This window comes from Mauremys reevesii, linkage group 4 (genome assembly GCF_016161935.1).
Source record: "Mauremys reevesii isolate NIE-2019 linkage group 4, ASM1616193v1, whole genome shotgun sequence".
Taxonomy (NCBI): Eukaryota; Metazoa; Chordata; order Testudines; family Geoemydidae; genus Mauremys; species Mauremys reevesii.
The window spans coordinates 105,697,506-105,722,055 of NC_052626.1; the positions used below are offsets into that span (position 1 = coordinate 105,697,506).

The following is a 24,550-nucleotide window of genomic DNA, read 5'->3' on the forward strand; positions in this document are numbered from 1 at the left end:
CACTTACAGTTATTGGGTCACAGAGACAGCGCGCATGTGTTTCTGTAGTGCAGCGATTAGAGCACCCACCTGGGAGATCCAGGGTCCAGCCCCCATCAGAATATCCCACAGCTTAGTGACTAGAGCATTGCTCCTGAGAAGTGTCGGATACCCCATTCAAATCTTTTCTCCCACTTTCCCTGACTGGGGGGAATTGGACCTGGGTCTCCCACATGCCTGGTGAGTCCTCTAATCACTATGCTAAAAGTCGTAAGGTGGGCTCTGCTGCTGCCTCCTCTGGGTTTTGCAGTAGGCAACCTCAGAACATCAGGCCCTGCATGTGACTTGGACGGCCAAATGTCTATCTTCTCCTAGTTTGTGAATCACTGGGACTTAGGAAGGGCTAAGTATCTGGACACCTAGAGGGGGGCAGCAGTGTGCATGCTCAGAGACAGAAACTTAGGTGCCTAGGGAACTATTACCTTGAAAGTTTGAGCAGTTACAGGGGTTGGGCAGGAGTTTTGTGCATCATAAGGGAGCCAAAACTGAGACTTAGAAATGTAAAATAGGGACTTAAGCACCTAGCTCCTTTTTTGCATTGACCCCTAAGAGCCTGATCCAAGGCCTGTTGAAATTCATGAGAGTCTGTCCTCAAGCGCTATGAAAATAGCTGGTAGTACACACAGACTGAAGGCTCAAAGTCAGTTTTATAGAATCTCTGTACATAAATGGACTATGGCTAGCAACTCTTTTTTCATGCAGGTCACCAAACAGCCAGCAGGCTACAGTGGTTTACAGTCATGAGCCTGAGCTGAAATCATACTGGTGATGTAAAGGTGACAGGCACTGCCTTACATTACCATTTCCATACAATCCCCTCCCAGAGTTACATTTTTTTCTTAATGCAATTCTTTCTTCTGTGCTAAAGATAAACAACCTCTTTCTGTTTCTTAAACAGAGCCCAGTTCAGTTTTTAACATCCAGGTTACAAATGTCAGTGCACATGAATTAACTTTTACACACAGTTACAGGATATATATTAAAAATAAAACCTGACCTATTGGGAACCAGACCTTGAAAACCATGTGATGTAATTATTGACTTAGATCTTGGGACCTTTTACAACTTACAATATTTCCACTAGCAGTGGAAAATAAGACTGAAGGAGACCCAAATGCCACAAACATCTATATAAGAAAGTGACTGAGTCACACACAATCCTTTCAGCTGAATATGTGTTCTGAACTTTAGAGATCTGTCTGTTTACCTGGGCTTCTTAATTTAATACACATTCATGTACATTTGAGTTCAGGAGCTTGTAACTTTAATCTGGAACATTCATGGGGAGAAGAAAAGAAATCTAAAACCTAGGTGTGTTTACAATTAGCTTGGTCTCTAATTTAGTTATTTTTCAGGCAGCAGTACATGGGGCTGCTGGGAATAGAGAGTAAGTAATATCTTCTTTAAGGGTCAATTTCACTGCACCCACACATGGCCCATCTAAAATTTCATGATAAATTGGGATATCAGACTTTGATAGATCTACTGGACCAGACAACCCAGTGTGGCAATTCCTATGGAATGCAGGGGGTTGGAAATGTAAACTCCACTGCTAATACTTCAGAGTTAAGAGTGTAAGGCTAGTACAGCCAGCCCACAACTGCTATTCCTCAACAAATAATTGTCTCTTGTCTTCAATAGTGCCCACTCCAGTGTTTAACATCGAGGTTTCCAGTGTCAGTACACATGGAGTATCTTTAACGTGGGAGAACAAAGATGCTGCTGCTTCTGAGTACAGTTACAGGATACTCATTGAAAATGAACCTTCATCTACTAGGAACATGACATCCAATACCACAAAAGCTGTAATTACAGGCTTAAATCCCGGTACATTGTACCAATTCAAAATATTTCCACTTGCAGCAGATAAGACTGAAGGATACCCAAATTCGACGTTGATTTATACAAGTAAGTCATTCAGCCACATATAACTGTTTTTCTGAATTCGCACTCTGCCAATCAGTATTCTCACCTCAGCTTCTTTATTAAGAAGCACTTTCCAGTATCGTTTGAGTTTTAAGTATAGCATAACTACCCAATCTGAAGCATTTTTTTAAAGCTTTTCAACATCCTACATTTTCAAAAGTGACTGGTGATTCTTGTGGCCTCAATTTTTGCATTTTCAACATCTTGGTCATGCCCGATTTTCCAAAAGTTGGTGCTTACCTTAAAATGGCCTAATTTTCAGAAGTCTCCAGTAGGGCACTCAAAAGTTGAGGCGTCTGTGGCAGGGTGACGACTCACCAGCACGGCGCCTCCTGCTGGTCATCCAGGGAATTAGCTCTTTCCCGCCCAGAGGGCCCTCTGCCAGCTGATGTCCTTCCGAGACCTTGGTACCCTTTTCTCAAGGGTTCTGCCCGTCGCAGTACCCCCTCACTCTGAGTCTTCCCTCTCAGGGGGACCCCCACCCTCTATCCCCACCACTACTCAGTGGCTACTGTCAGTCATCGTCTTGCCCCCGCTCCCTGGGGCAGACTGCAGTCTGTAAACCACTCATCATCGGCAAGGGGGGTTGGACCAGCTGCCTCTGCCTATCTCTGGGCAGCCCCTCTGCAGCCGCAGCACCCTTTGTGGACCCTTAACTCGGCCTGCAGTCTGCGGCTTTGCTAGGCTGGAGCTCCCCAGCTCCCTCTGCCCTTCCCCAGCACTGCTCCACCCTAGGTACCCTCCTCAGCTTCTAGGCAGCCAGGTCCTTCTCCCTCAAGAAGCTAGAAGAAAGAGTGCCTTTTCAGCCTCTGGCCCTCAGCCCTCTTATAGGGCTAGCCGTGGCCTGACTGGGGAGTGGCCTCACCTATGTGTGCTTCCCCAATCAGCCTTTCTTTTCCCAGATGTAGCCCTCTCCAGGGCTGTTTTAACCCCTCTGGGCAGGAGCAGGGTGGCCACCCCGCTACGGTGTCCCACATCACTAGTTACTTTTGAAAATGTGGGCCAGTGTATTTAGGTGTGTTACCATATTTAGGATGACATGGTGCAAGTTTGAAAAAGAAGAGAATTCAGGAGTAAATTAATGTATTCTTTAAAACCCAGAGAAAGCTGAAATACTGATGCTGAACCAAGTATATCTAGACCATTTCTCACGGGAGTTGGTCCAACCTGTTGTGTTGGCTTAGTTTACATTTGATAGAGAGGTACACGTCTTACTTACTTACTTACCACGACTGGAAGAAATCTGTTTTCTCTTTGGTGGGTGACAGATTTCAGAACATATTTTCAGTATATATACAGCTCCTTAAATATCATTTACACGTACATCTCATAAACATAAAAATGATCAGCATGATCCTGGCTTTCATTTAAGACTTCATGTGATATTCTGTATGGATAAATACTCTGAAGGCAGTGTGTTAGACGTAGTGACTATCAGGCCAATTAAGAGTTGTTGGTACTCAACAGTGAACCCTTTGCCAGAAGACATCAATGGGACTCCGTGTCCCAGTGTCATCCGCACATTTTATAAGCATACTCTCCATCCAGTCAGCCAAGTCATTAATGAAAATGTTGAATACCACCAAACCCAGGACAGTCCTATGGGACCTCACTAGATATGTCCTCTCAGCTTCACAGCAAACCATTAATAACTGCTATTTAACTGGTCTTTCACCAAGTTGTGTACCCACCTTATAGTAAATTAATCTAGACAACGCATTTCCTAGTTTGCTTGTGAGACTATCCTATGGGACTGTGTCAAAAGCCTTACACAAAGCAACATGTATTATGTCTACTGTTCTCCTTCCTCCTCCCCCACCAATCCCTTAGACCGGTAACCCAGTGAAAGAAGTAAATTAGGTTGATTTAGCATGATCTGTTCTTAACAAATCCATGTTGGCTATTACCTTTTATCCTATTATCCTCTAGGTGTGTACAAATTTATTGTTTAGTAATGTATATCTTTCCAGGTATTAAAGTCAGACTAACTGGTCTATATTTCCCCAGGTCGTCTTTGTTCCCCTTTTTAAAGATAGGCACTTTATTCTGCCATTCTCTAGTCCATCTTTCATGAGCTCTTGAAGATAATCGCTAATGGTTCCAAGATTCCTTAAATACCCTAGTCTGAATTCTATCAGGCCCAGCCAACTTGAATACATCTACATTATTTAAATATCCTTTAACTTGTTCTTTCCCTTGTCTGGCTTGTGTTCCTCCCCCTTAGTGTTAAATTGTGACAAGATGCTTAAAACAATATTATCATTTTAGTGAAGACTGAAGCAAAGTTAGATGTTAACTTCTCAGCCTTCTTTATGTAGTCTGTTATCTCTTCTACCCTGCTAAATAGTGGGCCTACATTTTCCTTTGTCTTTCTCTTGCTATAATTTATTTATAGAACCTCTTCTTATCGCCTTTTATGTCTCGTGAAGTGTAACTCACCGAATCCCTTAGCCTTTTCGATTTCACTCCTACATGCTCATGCTATTCTTTTGTACTCATCCTCAGTAATTTGATCATGTTTTCACTTTTTGTAGGATTCCTTTATGATTTTAAGCTCATTAAAGGGCTCATGATGGAGCCCTATCAGTATCTTACTTTTCTTCCTATCTTTCCTTCACATCAGGATACTTTGCTGTTGCATCTTTAATCTTGTCTCTTTGGGAAACTGCCAGCTCTCCTGAGCTCCTTTTTTCCCTTAGATTTTCTTTCCATGGGGCCTTACCTACCAGTTCTCTGAGTGAGTAAAAATTTGTTTTTTTGAAGTCCATTGTCCTTTTTCTGCTGCTCTCTCCTCCTTTTCTTTAGAATCATGAAATCTATCATTTGAAGACCACCTTCAGTCTTCTACCTTCAGATTCCCAACCAACTCTGTTCTGCTTTTCAGTTTCAAGTCTAAAATAACAGGTTTCAGTGTTAGCCATGTTAGTCTGTATTAGCAAAAAAAAAAACCCAAAAAACGAGGAGTCCTTGTGGCACCTTAGAGACTAACAAATTTATTTGGGCATAAGCTTTCGTGGGCTAGAACCCACTTCATCAGATGTATGAAGTAAAAAAAACAGGAGCAGGTATCAATACATGAAAGGATGGGGGTTGCTTTACCAAGTGTTAGGTCAGTAGTTAGGTTAGGTCAGGCCACCTACTACAAGACAGGTCCAACAAAGAAAGTTACAGAACACCAATAGCTGTCACCTACAGCCCCCAACTAAAACCTCACCAGTGCATCATCATGGATCTACAACCTATCCTGAAGGACAATCCCTCACTCTCACAGACCTTGGGAGACAGGCCAGTACTCGCTTCCAGACAGCCCCCAACCTGAACCAGCAACTACACACCACACAACAAAAACACCAACCCAGGAACCAAACCCTGCTACAAACCCTGGTGCCAACTCTATCCACATATCTGTTCAAGGGACACCATCATAGGTCCTAATCACATCAGCCAGACCATCTGGGGCTTGTTCGCCTGCACATCTACCAATGTGATATGTGCCAGCAATGCCCCTCTGTCATGTACATTGGCCAAACTGGACAGTCTCTACGCAAAAGAATAAATGGACACAAATCTGACATCAGGAATCATAACATTCAAAAACCAGTAGGAGAACACTTCAATCTCTCTGGTCAATAACAGACCTCAAAGTAGCAATTCTTCAACAACAAAAAACTTCAAAAACAGACTCCAACGTGAATCTGCAGAACTGGAAAACGAGGAGTCCTTGTGGCACCTTAGAGATTAACAAATTTATTTGGGCATAAGCTTTCATGGGCTAGAACCCACTTCATCAGATGTATGAAGTAAAACATATAGGAGCAGGTATCAATACATGAAAGGATGAAAGCTTATGCCCAAATAAATGTGTTAATCTCTAAGTGCCACAAGTCTAAAATGGTTGCCCTGCCCCCAGTTACTTCCTTCAGCTTCTGACATGAGAAATTGTCCCCAGTACATTGCAAGAATTTATAGGATATTTTGTATTTTGCCTTGTTACTTTTCCAACAGATGTCTGAGTAGTTAAAGTCTCCATTACTTGTGTTTTAGTTATTTCTGTTGTTTGTTCTATAAATGCCTCATCTACCTCCTCATCCTGATTAGTGGTCTATAGTAGACCCCTAGCATGATATTGCCAGTTGTTTGTTCCCCTCTTTTATTGTCACCCAGAGACTTTCTACTGGTCTGCCTGTCACCTCCTTGTGGACCTCAGTACGAGTGTAAATATTCTTGATGTATAATGCAATGTCCCCTCCTTATGTTGTTACACTGTATGTACAAGCTAGTCTAGCCGGTCCTCCACAGTGGAGTAACCTGCACTGATATATAGGGATTCACAGCAGGTTGAACAACAGAAACTCATTATAGCAGTAGAATAAATTCACGTTCTCTGGACCATGAAAAAGGAAAGAACAAAATATGGGCCCGCCAGTCCAATGGGCCCATTGTAACTTTATCCCACATGATGTGAAAAATGCCGGTTTTATTTGTGTAAATATCAAAACAGTTCTTGGAAATTTACAAACCTATTTGTTTTATTGTCTAACAGTGATTCCACAAGTTAACTATGTTGCATACAAGAAATTGTTTTTTAAATGCAATTCTAATAACTTCATTATTTATTTCATCACATGCCCTCTTGCCCTGTATCATGGAAAGGATAAATAAATACATTTCCTGCCGTAGCAATAACAACAATAAATTTCCTGAAACCATGTTAGTCTACAACACTTTGAATAATGTATAACGTGGACAGGAAGCCAAATGATGCATTGTAACTGACTTACGACTAATCTGAATTAGGAAATGGACAGAGATACTTTTTCAGATTTATATTGCCAAATATAAGTACTATTTTTTTCTTAAATACTGTTTGTTTTTTTGGAAAGTATTCCTGGTCTGGTATCAATAAATGTATTTTTCCTCCAACAGCTCCCAGTCCCAATTTGTAGCATTCAAGTTATAAATCTTGGTACAAGACAATTAAATTTAACCTTGCAAAACAATGATATTGTTGCTTCTGAGTACACCCATAGGATTGGCATCATTTCAGAAAATGATACTTCTTATGCTACCAACCAAACATTCCAAACCACATATGTTGTAATTAAATGATTAGAGCCTGGTATTTTCGGTACATTTGAAATATTTCCTTTAGCAGCAGATAATAAGACTAAAGGACACCCAAACAGAACAAGCACATATACAAGCGCATATATTTGAAATGTCCATTTTTTAAAGGTACCTTTTCTCCCAATATCTCTATTAATAATGTTTAAGAATTTTGCTGGAGGGTGGTCCTACACGTTTTCCTAAATACTACTCTCTCTCTCTCTCTCTCTCTAAAAATGTATGTGTTTTTGTTTTTCCCCAAACAGAGCCCAGTCCAGTTTCTGACATCCAGGCCACAAATGTCAGCACAGAACAAGTGACCTTAACATGGAAAAACAATGACACTGCTGCTCCTAATTACACATATGTGATATCCACTGATGGGAATGGAATTTCGCCTACTCAGAACCAAACCTCCCAAAACAAAAATGCTGTAATTGGGAGACTACAGCCTGGTACCCTTTATAACTTCACAGTAGTTCCACTAGCAGCAGATAACATGACTAAAGGAGACCCAGAAGTCAAACACATCTATACAAGTAAGTAATAGAAAGATACAGTACATGTTGCTTACAATTAAATACACTCTTTCTTTTCTCTATTACCCCTTCCCCCAAGTTATGTGTATTAGTTTATGTAATAAAAATACTCCATATTGTCATCTTGTCTCCTCTTATGTGCTCCAGCCTTTACATTTCTGTTAGAGTAAAAGTTTGGCTGTGAAAGCATGTGAGATTATCAAATCACTGATTGGAAATTAGCTCATTTTTCATTCTGAATATTTCAGACATGGAACCAATGTCCTGTTCACCAGGGGGCCCATTACTGGCGTCTGGCCAAGCTCTGCTCAGCACAAACCTAAATGATACTGGTGCTCAGAGTATATCTAAACCTGGAGCTGGGGGGTGTGATTCCCAGCTCAAGAAGACATGCTTGCATGCTAAAAGCAGAGTGCAGCCATGGTGGTGAGAGTGGCAGGATGGACTAGGTTTCTTGAGTATGTGCCTATGGTCTTTAATGGGCATGTACTCAGGGTGGCTAGGCGATTCCTCTACCAGTGCTGCTATGGCTACACACTTCTTTAGTGTGCTAGCTCAATGAGAGCTAGTACACATATGTCTCTTTGAGCTGGGAATTACACTTCCAGCTCCCAGTGTAGACATCTGCTAAGACACATCTTTGTTCTTCTAATGCTGAGGCTGGTGGAGTACAGTTGAGTTCCACCATAACCTAGAGCAGCTTAAGGGTTGTGCTAAGGGCTAGATTTTCAAAGGTATTCAGGCACGTAAAGATGCAGATAGATGCCTAATGGGATTTTTTATGCACCTTATCTGCATCTTTAGGTGTCTAAATACCTTTGAACATTTAGCCCTAAATCCCTCTGGCAGTAGTGGCCCCTATGAAGCATTTTGCCAGCTGGGGATCACTCAAGTGTAGGACTTCAGGGCTGCCAGGAAAAGATTCAGGGGGCCTGGAGTCTTCGGCGGCGGGTCCCAGGATGGAAGGAGATAATGTGAAGATAATGATGAAAGAAAAAAGGGATATGTCCTAGAACAGGGGTTGGCAACCTTTCAGAAGTGGTGTGCCGAGTCTTCATTTATTCACTCTAATTTAAGGTTTCGTGTGCCAGTCATACATTTTAACATTTTCAGAAGGGCTCTTTCTATAAATCTATAATATATAAACAAAGCTATTATTGTATATAAAGTAAATAAAGTTTTTAAAATATTTAAGAAGCTTCAATTAAAATTAAATTAAAATGCAGAGCCCCCCGGACCGGTGACCAGGACGCAGGCAGTGTGAGTGCCACTGAAAATCAGCTTGTGTGCCGCCTTTGGCACGCGTGCCATACGTTGCCTACCTCTGTCCTAGAATAACACTGATTTTGTAAAATAATCCACCCAACCAAGTTTCTTCATTAGCAATATCAAATAAAGATTTATTTTTTTAACCATATAGTAACTCTGCATATAATAACTCTGACCTTGCAATGGATATAGTGATGATAGATTAATCACAACAAACATCTCCTGCTATGATAGTATGGAGTACAGAAGATGTTTGTTATGGTCAAGTTGTACAATTCTTATTACAGCAATAGAAATTCACATGGTCTTGGATTCCTCCAGGATGGAGACATCTGTGAGACCGTAATTTGTCATAGTCATGAACTTTGTATTTTGCAGCTTGCTCATAACTGCAGTATGTGTTTCTTCTGGAGCAACAACGTCAATATTATTCACCTTAAGAACTCTTGAAAGATAGTCACGCTTAGCATGACAGACGTTGCACATGAAGTTGAGCTGGTCCCACAGTTCTCTGGCCTAATGACTGTCCCATTGGGAATAAACACTTACAGTTATTGGGTCACAGAGACAGCGCGCATGTGTTTCTGTAGTGCAGCGATTAGAGCACCCACCTGGGAGATCCAGGGTCCAGCCCCCATCAGAATATCCCACAGCTTAGTGACTAGAGCATTGCTCCTGAGAAGTGTCGGATACCCCTATTCAAATCCTTTCTCCCACTTTCCCTGACCGGGGGGAATTGGACCTGGGTCTCCCACATGCCTGGTGAGTCCTCTAATCACTATGCTAAAAGTCGTAAGGTGGGCTCTGCTGCTGCCTCCTCTGGGTTTTGCAGTAGGCAACCTCAGAACATCAGGCCCTGCATGTGACTTGGACGGCCAAATGTCTATCTTCTCCTAGTTTGTGAATCACTGGGACTTAGGAAGGGCTAAGTATCTGGACACCTAGAGGGGGGCAGCAGTGTGCATGCTCAGAGACAGAAACTTAGGTGCCTAGGGAACTATTACCTTGAAAGTTTGAGCAGTTACAGGGGTTGGGCAGGAGTTTTGTGCATCATAAGGGAGCCAAAACTGAGACTTAGAAATGTAAAATAGGGACTTAAGCACCTAGCTCCTTTTTTGCATTGACCCCTAAGAGCCTGATCCAAGGCCTGTTGAAATTCATGAGTCTGTCCTCAAGCGCTATGAAAATAGCTGGTAGTACACACAGACTGAAGGCTCAAAGTCAGTTTTATAGAATCTCTGTACATAAATGGACTATGGCTAGCAACTCTTTTTTCATGCAGGTCACCAAACAGCCAGCAGGCTACAGTGGTTTACAATCATGAGCCTGAGCTGAAATCATACTGGTGATGTAAAGGTGACAGGCACTGCCTTACATTACCATTTCCATACAATCCCCTCCCAGAGTTACATTTTTTTCTTAATGCAATTCTTTCTTCTGCGCTAAAGATAAACAACCTCTTTCTGTTTCTTAAACAGAGCCCAGTCCAGTTTTTAACATCCAGGTTACAAATGTCAGTGCACATGAATTAACTTTTACATACAGTTACAGGATATATATTAAAAATAAAACCTGACCTATTGGGAACCAGACCTTGAAAACCATGTGATGTAATTATTGACTTAGATCTTGGGACCTTTTACAACTTCGCAATATTTCCACTAGCAGTGGAAAATAAGACTGAAGGAGACCCAAATGCCACAAACATCTATATAAGAAAGTGACTGAGTCACACACAATCCTTTCAGCTGAATATGTGTTCTGAACTTTAGAGATCTGTCTGTTTACCTGGGCTTCTTAATTTAATACACATTCATGTACATTTGAGTTCAGGAGCTTGTAACTTTAATCTGGAACATTCATGGGGAGAAGAAAAGAAATCTAAAACCTAGGTGTGTTTACAATTAGCTTGGTCTCTAATTTAGTTATTTTTCAGGCAGCAGTACATGGGGCTGCTGGGAATAGAGAGTAAGTAATATCTTCTTTAAGGGTCAATTTCACTGCACCCACACATGGCCCATCTAAAATTTCATGATAAATTGGGATATCAGACTTTGATAGATCTACTGGACCAGACAACCCAGTGTGGCAATTCCTATGGAATGCAGGGGGTTGGAAATGTAAACTCCACTGCTAATACTTCAGAGTTAAGAGTGTAAGGCTAGTACAGCCAGCCCACAACTGCTATTCCTCAACAAATAATTGTCTCTTGTCTTCAATAGTGCCCACTCCAGTGTTTAACATCGAGGTTTCCAGTGTCAGTACACATGGAGTATCTTTAACGTGGGAGAACAAAGATGCTGCTGCTTCTGAGTACAGTTACAGGATACTCATTGAAAATGAACCTTCATCTACTAGGAACATGACATCCAATACCACAAAAGCTGTAATTACAGGCTTAAATCCCGGTACATTGTACCAATTCAAAATATTTCCACTTGCAGCAGATAAGACTGAAGGATACCCAAATTCGACGTTGATTTATACAAGTAAGTCATTCAGCCACATATAACTGTTTTTCTGAATTCGCACTCTGCCAATCAGTATTCTCACCTCAGCTTCTTTATTAAGAAGCACTTTCCAGTATCGTTTGAGTTTTAAGTATAGCATAACTACCCAATCTGAAGCATTTTTTTAAAGCTTTTCAACATCCTACATTTTCAAAAGTGACTGGTGATTCTTGTGGCCTCAATTTTTGCATTTTCAACATCTTGGTCATGCCCGATTTTCCAAAAGTTGGTGCTTACCTTAAAATGGCCTAATTTTCAGAAGTCTCCAGTAGGGCACTCAAAAGTTGAGGCGTCTGTGGCAGGGTGACGACTCACCAGCACGGCGCCTCCTGCTGGTCATCCAGGGAATTAGCTCTTTCCCGCCCAGAGGGCCCTCTGCCAGCTGATGTCCTTCCGAGACCTTGGTACCCTTTTCTCAAGGGTTCTGCCCGTCGCAGTACCCCCTCACTCTGAGTCTTCCCTCTCAGGGGGACCCCCACCCTCTATCCCCACCACTACTCAGTGGCTACTGTCAGTCATCGTCTTGCCCCCGCTCCCTGGGGCAGACTGCAGTCTGTAAACCACTCATCATCGGCAAGGGGGGTTGGACCAGCTGCCTCTGCCTATCTCTGGGCAGCCCCTCTGCAGCCGCAGCACCCTTTGTGGACCCTTAACTCGGCCTGCAGTCTGCGGCTTTGCTAGGCTGGAGCTCCCCAGCTCCCTCTGCCCTTCCCCAGCACTGCTCCACCCTAGGTACCCTCCTCAGCTTCTAGGCAGCCAGGTCCTTCTCCCTCAAGAAGCTAGAAGAAAGAGTGCCTTTTCAGCCTCTGGCCCTCAGCCCTCTTATAGGGCTAGCCGTGGCCTGACTGGGGAGTGGCCTCACCTATGTGTGCTTCCCCAATCAGCCTTTCTTTTCCCAGATGTAGCCCTCTCCAGGGCTGTTTTAACCCCTCTGGGCAGGAGCAGGGTGGCCACCCCGCTACGGTGTCCCACATCACTAGTTACTTTTGAAAATGTGGGCCAGTGTATTTAGGTGTGTTACCATATTTAGGATGACATGGTGCAAGTTTGAAAAAGAAGAGAATTCAGGAGTAAATTAATGTATTCTTTAAAACCCAGAGAAAGCTGAAATACTGATGCTGAACCAAGTATATCTAGACCATTTCTCACGGGAGTTGGTCCAACCTGTTGTGTTGGCTTAGTTTACATTTGATAGAGAGGTACACGTCTTACTTACTTACTTACCACGACTGGAAGAAATCTGTTTTCTCTTTGGTGGGTGACAGATTTCAGAACATATTTTCAGTATATATACAGCTCCTTAAATATCATTTACACGTACATCTCATAAACATAAAAATGATCAGCATGATCCTGGCTTTCATTTAAGACTTCATGTGATATTCTGTATGGATAAATACTCTGAAGGCAGTGTGTTAGACGTAGTGACTATCAGGCCAATTAAGAGTTGTTGGTACTCAACAGTGAACCCTTTGCCAGAAGACATCAATGGGACTCCGTGTCCCAGTGTCATCCACACATTTTATAAGCATACTCTCCATCCAGTCAGCCAAGTCATTAATGAAAATGTTGAATACCACCAAACCCAGGACAGTCCTATGGGACCTCACTAGATATGTCCTCTCAGCTTCACAGCAAACCATTAATAACTGCTATTTAACTGGTCTTTCACCAAGTTGTGTACCCACCTTATAGTAAATTAATCTAGACAACGCATTTCCTAGTTTGCTTGTGAGACTATCCTATGGGACTGTGTCAAAAGCCTTACACAAAGCAACATGTATTATGTCTACTGTTCTCCTTCCTCCTCCCCCACCAATCCCTTAGACCGGTAACCCAGTGAAAGAAGTAAATTAGGTTGATTTAGCATGATCTGTTCTTAACAAATCCATGTTGGCTATTACCTTTTATCCTATTATCCTCTAGGTGTGTACAAATTTATTGTTTAGTAATGTATATCTTTCCAGGTATTAAAGTCAGACTAACTGGTCTATATTTCCCCAGGTCGTCTTTGTTCCCCTTTTTAAAGATAGGCACTTTATTCTGCCATTCTCTAGTCCATCTTTCATGAGCTCTTGAAGATAATCGCTAATGGTTCCAAGATTCCTTAAATACCCTAGTCTGAATTCTATCAGGCCCAGCCAACTTGAATACATCTACATTATTTAAATATCCTTTAACTTGTTCTTTCCCTTGTCTGGCTTGTGTTCCTCCCCCTTAGTGTTAAATTGTGACAAGATGCTTAAAACAATATTATCATTTTAGTGAAGACTGAAGCAAAGTTAGATGTTAACTTCTCAGCCTTCTTTATGTAGTCTGTTATCTCTTCTACCCTGCTAAATAGTGGGCCTATTTTCCTTTGTCTTTCTCTTGCTATAATTTATTTATAGAACCTCTTCTTATCGCCTTTTATGTCTCGTGAAGTGTAACTCACCGAATCCCTTAGCCTTTTCGATTTCACTCCTACATGCTCATGCTATTCTTTTGTACTCATCCTCAGTAATTTGATCATGTTTTCACTTTTTGTAGGATTCCTTTATGATTTTAAGCTCATTAAAGGGCTCATGATGGAGCCCTATCAGTATCTTACTTTTCTTCCTATCTTTCCTTCACATCAGGATACTTTGCTGTTGCATCTTTAATCTTGTCTCTTTGGGAAACTGCCAGCTCTCCTGAGCTCCTTTTTTCCCTTAGATTTTCTTTCCATGGGGCCTTACCTACCAGTTCTCTGAGTGAGTAAAAATTTGTTTTTTTGAAGTCCATTGTCCTTTTTCTGCTGCTCTCTCCTCCTTTTCTTTAGAATCATGAAATCTATCATTTGAAGACCACCTTCAGTCTTCTACCTTCAGATTCCCAACCAACTCTGTTCTGCTTTTCAGTTTCAAGTCTAAAATAACAGGTTTCAGTGTTAGCCATGTTAGTCTGTATTAGCAAAAAAAAACCAAAAAACGAGGAGTCCTTGTGGCACCTTAGAGACTAACAAATTTATTTGGGCATAAGCTTTCGTGGGCTAGAACCCACTTCATCAGATGTATGAAGTAAAAAAAACAGGAGCAGGTATCAATACATGAAAGGATGGGGGTTGCTTTACCAAGTGTTAGGTCAGTAGTTAGGTTAGGTCAGGCCACCTACTACAAGACAGGTCCAACAAAGAAAGTTACAGAACACCAATAGCTGTCACCTACAGCCCCCAACTAAAACCTCACCAGTGCATCATCATGGATCTACAACCTATCCTGAAGGACAATCCCTCACTCTCACAGACCTTGGGAGACAGGCCAGTACTCGCTTCCAGACAGCCCCCAACCTGAACCAGCAACTACACACCACACAACAAAAACACCAACCCAGGAACCAAACCCTGCTACAAACCCTGGTGCCAACTCTATCCACATATCTGTTCAAGGGACACCATCATAGGTCCTAATCACATCAGCCAGACCATCTGGGGCTTGTTCGCCTGCACATCTACCAATGTGATATGTGCCAGCAATGCCCCTCTGTCATGTACATTGGCCAAACTGGACAGTCTCTACGCAAAAGAATAAATGGACACAAATCTGACATCAGGAATCATAACATTCAAAAACCAGTAGGAGAACACTTCAATCTCTCTGGTCAATAACAGACCTCAAAGTAGCAATTCTTCAACAACAAAAAACTTCAAAACAGACTCCAACGTGAATCTGCAGAACTGGAAAACGAGGAGTCCTTGTGGCACCTTAGAGATTAACAAATTTATTTGGGCATAAGCTTTCATGGGCTAGAACCCACTTCATCAGATGTATGAAGTAAAACATATAGGAGCAGGTATCAATACATGAAAGGATGAAAGCTTATGCCCAAATAAATGTGTTAATCTCTAAGTGCCACAAGTCTAAAATGGTTGCCCTGCCCCCAGTTACTTCCTTCAGCTTCTGACATGAGAAATTGTCCCCAGTACATTGCAAGAATTTATAGGATATTTTGTATTTTGCCTTGTTACTTTTCCAACAGATGTCTGAGTAGTTAAAGTCTCCATTACTTGTGTTTTAGTTATTTCTGTTGTTTGTTCTATAAATGCCTCATCTACCTCCTCATCCTGATTAGTGGTCTATAGTAGACCCCTAGCATGATATTGCCAGTTGTTTGTTCCCCTCTTTTATTGTCACCCAGAGACTTTCTACTGGTCTGCCTGTCACCTCCTTGTGGACCTCAGTACGAGTGTAAATATTCTTGATGTATAATGCAATGTCCCCTCCTTATGTTGTTACACTGTATGTACAAGCTAGTCTAGCCGGTCCTCCACAGTGGAGTAACCTGCACTGATATATAGGGATTCACAGCAGGTTGAACAACAGAAACTCATTATAGCAGTAGAATAAATTCACGTTCTCTGGACCATGAAAAAGGAAAGAACAAAATATGGGCCCGCCAGTCCAATGGGCCCATTGTAACTTTATCCCACATGATGTGAAAAATGCCGGTTTTATTTGTGTAAATATCAAAACAGTTCTTGGAAATTTACAAACCTATTTGTTTTATTGTCTAACAGTGATTCCACAAGTTAACTATGTTGCATACAAGAAATTGTTTTTTAAATGCAATTCTAATAACTTCATTATTTATTTCATCACATGCCCTCTTGCCCTGTATCATGGAAAGGATAAATAAATACATTTCCTGCCGTAGCAATAACAACAATAAATTTCCTGAAACCATGTTAGTCTACAACACTGTGAATAATGTATAACGTGGACAAGAAGCCAAATGATGCATTGTAACTGACTTACGACTAATCTGAATTAGGAAATGGACAGAGATACTTTTTCAGATTTATATTGCCAAATATAAGTACTATTTTTTTCTTAAATACTGTTTGTTTTTTTGGAAAGTATTCCTGGTCTGGTATCAATAAATGTATTTTTCCTCCAACAGCTCCCAGTCCCAATTTGTAGCATTCAAGTTATAAATCTTGGTACAAGACAATTAAATTTAACCTTGCAAAACAATGATATTGTTGCTTCTGAGTACACCCATAGGATTGGCATCATTTCAGAAAATGATACTTCTTATGCTACCAACCAAACATTCCAAACCACATATGTTGTAATTAAATGATTAGAGCCTGGTATTTTCGGTACATTTGAAATATTTCCTTTAGCAGCAGATAATAAGACTAAAGGACACCCAAACAGAACAAGCACATATACAAGCGCATATATTTGAAATGTCCATTTTTTTAAAGGTACCTTTTCTCCCAATATCTCTATTAATAATGTTTAAGAATTTTGCTGGAGGGTGGTCCTACACGTTTTCCTAAATACTACTCTCTCTCTCTAAAAATGTATGTGTTTTTGTTTTTCCCCAAACAGAGCCCAGTCCAGTTTCTGACATCCAGGCCACAAATGTCAGCACAGAACAAGTGACCTTAACATGGAAAAACAATGACACTGCTGCTCCTAATTACACATATGTGATATCCACTGATGGGAATGGAATTTCGCCTACTCAGAACCAAACCTCCCAAAACAAAAATGCTGTAATTGGGAGACTACAGCCTGGTACCCTTTATAACTTCACAGTAGTTCCACTAGCAGCAGATAACATGACTAAAGGAGACCCAGAAGTCAAACACATCTATACAAGTAAGTAATAGAAAGATACAGTACATGTTGCTTACAATTAAATACACTCTTTCTTTTCTCTATTACCCCTTCCCCCAAGTTATGTGTATTAGTTTATGTAATAAAAATACTCCATATTGTCATCTTGTCTCCTCTTATGTGCTCCAGCCTTTACATTTCTGTTAGAGTAAAAGTTTGGCTGTGAAAGCATGTGAGATTATCAAATCACTGATTGGAAATTAGCTCATTTTTCATTCTGAATATTTCAGACGTGGAACCAATGTCCCGTTCACCAGGGGGCCCATTACTGGATATTTTTGTTGTTTTTTCTCTAAATGCCTTGCCTATCTCCTCATCCTGATTTAGTGGTCTGTACTAGACCTCCCAAAATGACATTGCTCCTTGTTTTGTTTTGTTTTTTCCTTCTTTTATCTTCACCCAGGAGGTTTGTCTGTCATCTCCTTCTGAACCTCAGTACAAGTATAAATATCCTTGATGTATAATGGAACACCACCTCCTTTTTTTGTTACACTGTATGTAAAAGCTAGTGTAGCAGATCTTCCACAGTGGAGTAACCTGCACTGATCTATAGGAATTCACAGCAGGTTAAACGGTAGAAACTCATTATAGCAAGCAATAGAATAAATTGACATATCTCTGGAACATGAAAATGAAAAGAACAACAATTGGGACCACTAGCCATTGTAATTTTATCACAGATAGATAGTGTGATCAAATGGACTTATACATTGATCCAGTCTCCTGGTTCCAAGGAGCAGCAGGGCTACTAGGGTCTTTTTGTAGTGCTTCTTTACCCGTGAGAAAAGAAGTCTAACACATTCCGTTAGTGCCTGGCCGAGTTTTACAGCTATCCCAGCGGCTTGGACACAGTCAAGCCCCCCTTCTTCTTGGTTATCCGCCAAGTCTTAGCTGTAAGTGGTGTCCTTGACTGGGGCCAGTCTCTTATCTTTAGCTTTCTTCAGTTAACTCATTCTGTTCTTTTTCCTCCCCTTGGCTGCTTTTAACCTGCGCATCCTGTGTCAGGACACCCAGCTGATGCAGCTCATACCGGAGAAGCATAATGGTGTTCCCGGCACTGTCCCAGACTCGGACCAGCCAGCGTAGGATGCCTTCTCCAGGCCCCTGCCGAAACAACTCACTCGCTTGTAGGTCCGAACGACCTCTGGTGCCACGGCACGGGCCTCTGCCTGCGCCGTGCACTCCAACGTCTTCCCGTCCAGGGCCCGCTGCCAGCGGAGCACCTCCTCGTCCTGGGCCCAAAGGGTGGTTAGGAGGAGCCACCCTAGCTCCCCCATCGCCCGCCGCTCCGTCCCAGACTGCCGGTTCGCCCGCAACCGCTGTAAGCTCTCAAGCAGCTGCTCGGACGTAACCCCAGCTGCCTGCTGGAATCCCGGCCAGTTGGCTGGAGCCGCCCAGCCTGCCAAGGTCCGCGCTACCGACCCCCAGCGTTCCGTCTGGGGCCACCCCGGTATGCGCTGTAGGGACAGCAACGGCTTCCCTACCTCCCCTACCTTCTGCCAAAGCGGCATCGTCTTCCAGAGCACCCTGCTCGCTGCGCCAAATGTTACGTACCAGGGAGGCCGGGGGGCCCTCCCAAGGTGCTCTGTAAGAACGAGGCCGACACACACTGTGAGTTATTGGCTTTAATGAAGGTAAAGTGACACATCTGCAACGGGGACCCCAAGCGTTGCTGTCACTGAGACGGGGACCCAGCGCCCTGTAGCTCGGCCTGGGGTGAAGTCCGAAAACAAACACAAAGCATGCTCATTTTATACAAACAGCAGCAAACCAGCTCATACATAATGCAATAGAAACTCTCCACCCTCCGGGGCTACCCCCCTGGCCAACAGCCAGGGGCTTGCCACGCAGCAGTCCCAGCCGGTCACGGCAGGTTAAAACTAGCATGCCGTGTCCTACAGTAACCGGAGGCTGAGAAAGCGGAACTGCCTAAGCTAAGCCGTAACAGAATCTTCCGTAGTTCCCTAGCCTCCTACATTATTACAGCAATAGAAATTCACATGGTCTTGGATTCCTCCAGGATGGAGACATCTGTGAGACCGTAATTTGTCATAGTCATGAACTTTGTATTTTGCAGCTTGCTCATAACTGCAGTATGTGTTTCTTCTGGAGCAACGACGTCAATATTATTCACCTTAAGAACTCTTGAAAGATAGTCACGCTTAGCATGACAGACGTTGCACATGAAGTTGAGCTGGTCCCACAGTTCTCTGGCCTAATGACTGTCCCATTGGGAATAAACACTTACAGTTATTGGGTCACAGAGACAGCGTGCATGTATTTCTGTAGTGCAGCGTTTAGAGCACCCACCTGGGAGATCCAGGGTCCAGCCCCCATCAGAATATCCCACAGCTTAGTGACTAGAGCATTGCTCCTGAGAAGTGTCAGATACCCCATTCAAATCTTTTCTCCCACTTTCCCTGACCGGGGGGAATTGGACCTGGGTCTCCCACATGCCTGGTGAGTCCTCTAATCACTATGCTAAAAGTCGTAAGGTGGGCTCTGCTGCTGCCTCCTCTGGGTTTTGCAGTAGACAACCTCAGAACATCAGGCCCTGCATGTGACTTGGACGGCCAAATGTCTATCTTCTCCTAGTTTGTGAATCACTGGGACTTAGGAAGGGCTAAGTATCTGGACACCTAGAGGGGGGCAGCAGTGTGCATGCTCAGAGACAGAAACTTAGGTGCCTAGGGAACTATTACCTTGAAAGTTTGAGCAGTTACAGGGGTTGGGCAGGAGTTTTGTGCATCATAAGGGAGCCAAAACTGAGACTTAGAAATGTAAAATAGGGACTTAAGCACCTAGCTCCTTTTTTGCATTGACCCCTAAGAGCCTGATCCAAGGCCTGTTGAAATTCATGAGAGTCTGTCCTCAAGCGCTATGAAAATAGCTGGTAGTACACACAGACTGAAGGCTCAAAGTCAGTTTTATAGAATCTCTGTACATAAATGGACTATGGCTAGCAACTCTTTTTTCATGCAGGTCACCAAACAGCCAGCAGGCTACAGTGGTTTACAATCATGAGCCTGAGCTGAAATCATACTGGTGATGTAAAGGTGACAGGCACTGCCTTACATTACCATTTCCATACAATCCCCTCCCAGAGTTACATTTTTTTCTTAATGCAATTCTTTCTTCTGCGCTAAAGATAAACAACCTCTTTCTGTTTCTTAAACAGAGCCCAGTCCAGTTTTTAACATCCAGGTTACAAATGTCAGTGCACATGAATTAACTTTTACATACAGTTACAGGATATATATTAAAAATAAAACCTGACCTATTGGGAACCAGACCTTGAAAACCATGTGATGTAATTATTGACTTAGATCTTGGGACCTTTTACAACTTCGCAATATTTCCACTAGCAGTGGAAAATAAGACTGAAGGAGACCCAAATGCCACAAACATCTATATAAGAAAGTGACTGAGTCACACACAATCCTTTCAGCTGAATATGTGTTCTGAACTTTAGAGATCTGTCTGTTTACCTGGGCTTCTTAATTTAATACACATTCATGTACATTTGAGTTCAGGAGCTTGTAACTTTAATCTGGAACATTCATGGGGAGAAGAAAAGAAATCTAAAACCTAGGTGTGTTTACAATTAGCTTGGTCTCTAATTTAGTTATTTTTCAGGCAGCAGTACATGGGGCTGCTGGGAATAGAGAGTAAGTAATATCTTCTTTAAGGGTCAATTTCACTGCACCCACACATGGCCCATCTAAAATTTCATGATAAATTGGGATATCAGACTTTGATAGATCTACTGGACCAGACAACCCAGTGTGGCAATTCCTATGGAATGCAGGGGGTTGGAAATGTAAACTCCACTGCTAATACTTCAGAGTTAAGAGTGTAAGGCTAGTACAGCCAGCCCACAACTGCTATTCCTCAACAAATAATTGTCTCTTGTCTTCAATAGTGCCCACTCCAGTGTTTAACATCGAGGTTTCCAGTGTCAGTACACATGGAGTATCTTTAACGTGGGAGAACAAAGATGCTGCTGCTTCTGAGTACAGTTACAGGATACTCATTGAAAATGAACCTTCATCTACTAGGAACATGACATCCAATACCACAAAAGCTGTAATTACAGGCTTAAATCCCGGTACATTGTACCAATTCAAAATATTTCCACTTGCAGCAGATAAGACTGAAGGATACCCAAATTCGACGTTGATTTATACAAGTAAGTCATTCAGCCACATATAACTGTTTTTCTGAATTCGCACTCTGCCAATCAGTATTCTCACCTCAGCTTCTTTATTAAGAAGCACTTTCCAGTATCGTTTGAGTTTTAAGTATAGCATAACTACCCAATCTGAAGCATTTTTTTAAAGCTTTTCAACATCCTACATTTTCAAAAGTGACTGGTGATTCTTGTGGCCTCAATTTTTGCATTTTCAACATCTTGGTCATGCCCGATTTTCCAAAAGTTGGTGCTTACCTTAAAATGGCCTAATTTTCAGAAGTCTCCAGTAGGGCACTCAAAAGTTGAGGCGTCTGTGGCAGGGTGACGACTCACCAGCACGGCGCCTCCTGCTGGTCATCCAGGGAATTAGCTCTTTCCCGCCCAGAGGGCCCTCTGCCAGCTGATGTCCTTCCGAGACCTTGGTACCCTTTTCTCAAGGGTTCTGCCCGTCGCAGTACCCCCTCACTCTGAGTCTTCCCTCTCAGGGGGACCCCCACCCTCTATCCCCACCACTACTCAGTGGCTACTGTCAGTCATCGTCTTGCCCCCGCTCCCTGGGGCAGACTGCAGTCTGTAAACCACTCATCATCGGCAAGGGGGGTTGGACCAGCTGCCTCTGCCTATCTCTGGGCAGCCCCTCTGCAGCCGCAGCACCCTTTGTGGACCCTTAACTCGGCCTGCAGTCTGCGGCTTTGCTAGGCTGGAGCTCCCCAGCTCCCTCTGCTCTTCCCCAGCACTGCTCCACCCTAGGTACCCTCCTCAGCTTCTAGGCAGCCAGGTCCTTCTCCCTCAAGAAGCTAGAAGAAAGAGTGCCTTTTCAGCCTCTGGCCCTCAGCCCTCTTATAGGGCTAGCCGTGGCCTGACTGGGGAGTGGCCTCACCTATGTGTGCTTCCCCAATCAGCCTTTCTTTTCCCAGATGTAGCCCTCTCCAGGGCTGTTTTAACCCCTCTGGGCAGGAGCAGGGTGGCCACCCCGCTACGGTGTCCCACATCACTAGTTACTTTTGAAAATGTGGGCCAGTGTATTTAGGTGTGTTACCATATTTAGGATGACATGGTGCAAGTTTGAAAAAGAAGAGAATTCAGGAGTAAATTAATGTATTCTTTAAAACCCAGAGAAAGCTGAAATACTGATGCTGAACCAAGTATATCTAGACCATTTCTCACGGGAGTTGGTCCAACCTGTTGTGTTGGCTTAGTTTACATTTGATAGAGAGGTACACGTCTTACTTACTTACTTACCACGACTGGAAGAAATCTGTTTTCTCTTTGGTGGGTGACAGATTTCAGAACATATTTTCAGTATATATACAGCTCCTTAAATATCATTTACACGTACATCTCATAAACATAAAAATGATCAGCATGATCCTGGCTTTCATTTAAGACTTCATGTGATATTCTGTATGGATAAATACTCTGAAGGCAGTGTGTTAGACGTAGTGACTATCAGGCCAATTAAGAGTTGTTGGTACTCAACAGTGAACCCTTTGCCAGAAGACATCAATGGGACTCCGTGTCCCAGTGTCATCCGCACATTTTATAAGCATACTCTCCATCCAGTCAGCCAAGTCATTAATGAAAATGTTGAATACCACCAAACCCAGGACAGTCCTATGGGACCTCACTAGATATGTCCTCTCAGCTTCACAGCAAACCATTAATAACTGCTATTTAACTGGTCTTTCACCAAGTTGTGTACCCACCTTATAGTAAATTAATCTAGACAACGCATTTCCTAGTTTGCTTGTGAGACTATCCTATGGGACTGTGTCAAAAGCCTTACACAAAGCAACATGTATTATGTCTACTGTTCTCCTTCCTCCTCCCCCACCAATCCCTTAGACCGGTAACCCAGTGAAAGAAGTAAATTAGGTTGATTTAGCATGATCTGTTCTTAACAAATCCATGTTGGCTATTACCTTTTATCCTATTATCCTCTAGGTGTGTACAAATTTATTGTTTAGTAATGTATATCTTTCCAGGTATTAAAGTCAGACTAACTGGTCTATATTTCCCCAGGTCGTCTTTGTTCCCCTTTTTAAAGATAGGCACTTTATTCTGCCATTCTCTAGTCCATCTTTCATGAGCTCTTGAAGATAATCGCTAATGGTTCCAAGATTCCTTAAATACCCTAGTCTGAATTCTATCAGGCCCAGCCAACTTGAATACATCTACATTATTTAAATATCCTTTAACTTGTTCTTTCCCTTGTCTGGCTTGTGTTCCTCCCCCTTAGTGTTAAATTGTGACAAGATGCTTAAAACAATATTATCATTTTAGTGAAGACTGAAGCAAAGTTAGATGTTAACTTCTCAGCCTTCTTTATGTAGTCTGTTATCTCTTCTACCCTGCTAAATAGTGGGCCTACATTTTCCTTTGTCTTTCTCTTGCTATAATTTATTTATAGAACCTCTTCTTATCGCCTTTTATGTCTCGTGAAGTGTAACTCACCGAATCCCTTAGCCTTTTCGATTTCACTCCTACATGCTCATGCTATTCTTTTGTACTCATCCTCAGTAATTTGATCATGTTTTCACTTTTTGTAGGATTCCTTTATGATTTTAAGCTCATTAAAGGGCTCATGATGGAGCCCTATCAGTATCTTACTTTTCTTCCTATCTTTCCTTCACATCAGGATACTTTGCTGTTGCATCTTTAATCTTGTCTCTTTGGGAAACTGCCAGCTCTCCTGAGCTCCTTTTTTCCCTTAGATTTTCTTTCCATGGGGCCTTACCTACCAGTTCTCTGAGTGAGTAAAAATTTGTTTTTTTGAAGTCCATTGTCCTTTTCTGCTGCTCTCTCCTCCTTTTCTTTAGAATCATGAAATCTATCATTTGAAGACCACCTTCAGTCTTCTACCTTCAGATTCCCAACCAACTCTGTTCTGCTTTTCAGTTTCAAGTCTAAAATAACAGGTTTCAGTGTTAGCCATGTTAGTCTGTATTAGCAAAAAAAAACCAAAAAACGAGGAGTCCTTGTGGCACCTTAGAGACTAACAAATTTATTTGGGCATAAGCTTTCGTGGGCTAGAACCCACTTCATCAGATGTATGAAGTAAAAAATACAGGAGCAGGTATCAATACATGAAAGGATGGGGGTTGCTTTACCAAGTGTTAGGTCAGTAGTTAGGTTAGGTCAGGCCACCTACTACAAGACAGGTCCAACAAAGAAAGTTACAGAACACCAATAGCTGTCACCTACAGCCCCAACTAAAACCTCACCAGTGCATCATCATGGATCTACAACCTATCCTGAAGGACAATCCCTCACTCTCACAGACCTTGGGAGACAGGCCAGTACTCGCTTCCAGACAGCCCCCAA

The 24,550-nt window shown here is 42.4% G+C and overlaps 1 protein-coding gene across 5 annotated transcripts in view; it reads left to right on the top strand.

Annotated features, from left to right (window-relative positions):
• PTPRJ (protein tyrosine phosphatase receptor type J) overlaps positions 1-24,550 on the top strand; it is a 148,387-nt gene that overhangs the window by 92,762 nt on the left and 31,075 nt on the right. For 2 of the 5 annotated variants that reach the window (XM_039536958.1, XM_039536959.1), the window contains exons 4-8: positions 1,681-1,947; positions 7,338-7,610; positions 11,102-11,368; positions 16,744-17,016; positions 20,957-21,223. In XM_039536958.1, coding sequence (XP_039392892.1) covers positions 1,681-1,947; positions 7,338-7,610; positions 11,102-11,368; positions 16,744-17,016; positions 20,957-21,223 — 1,347 coding nt within the window. The remainder of the gene's footprint in view (positions 1-1,680; positions 1,948-7,337; positions 7,611-11,101; positions 11,369-16,743; positions 17,017-20,956; positions 21,224-24,550) is intronic. The other 3 variants (XM_039536962.1, XM_039536961.1, XM_039536960.1) reach the window with 3 other exon arrangements.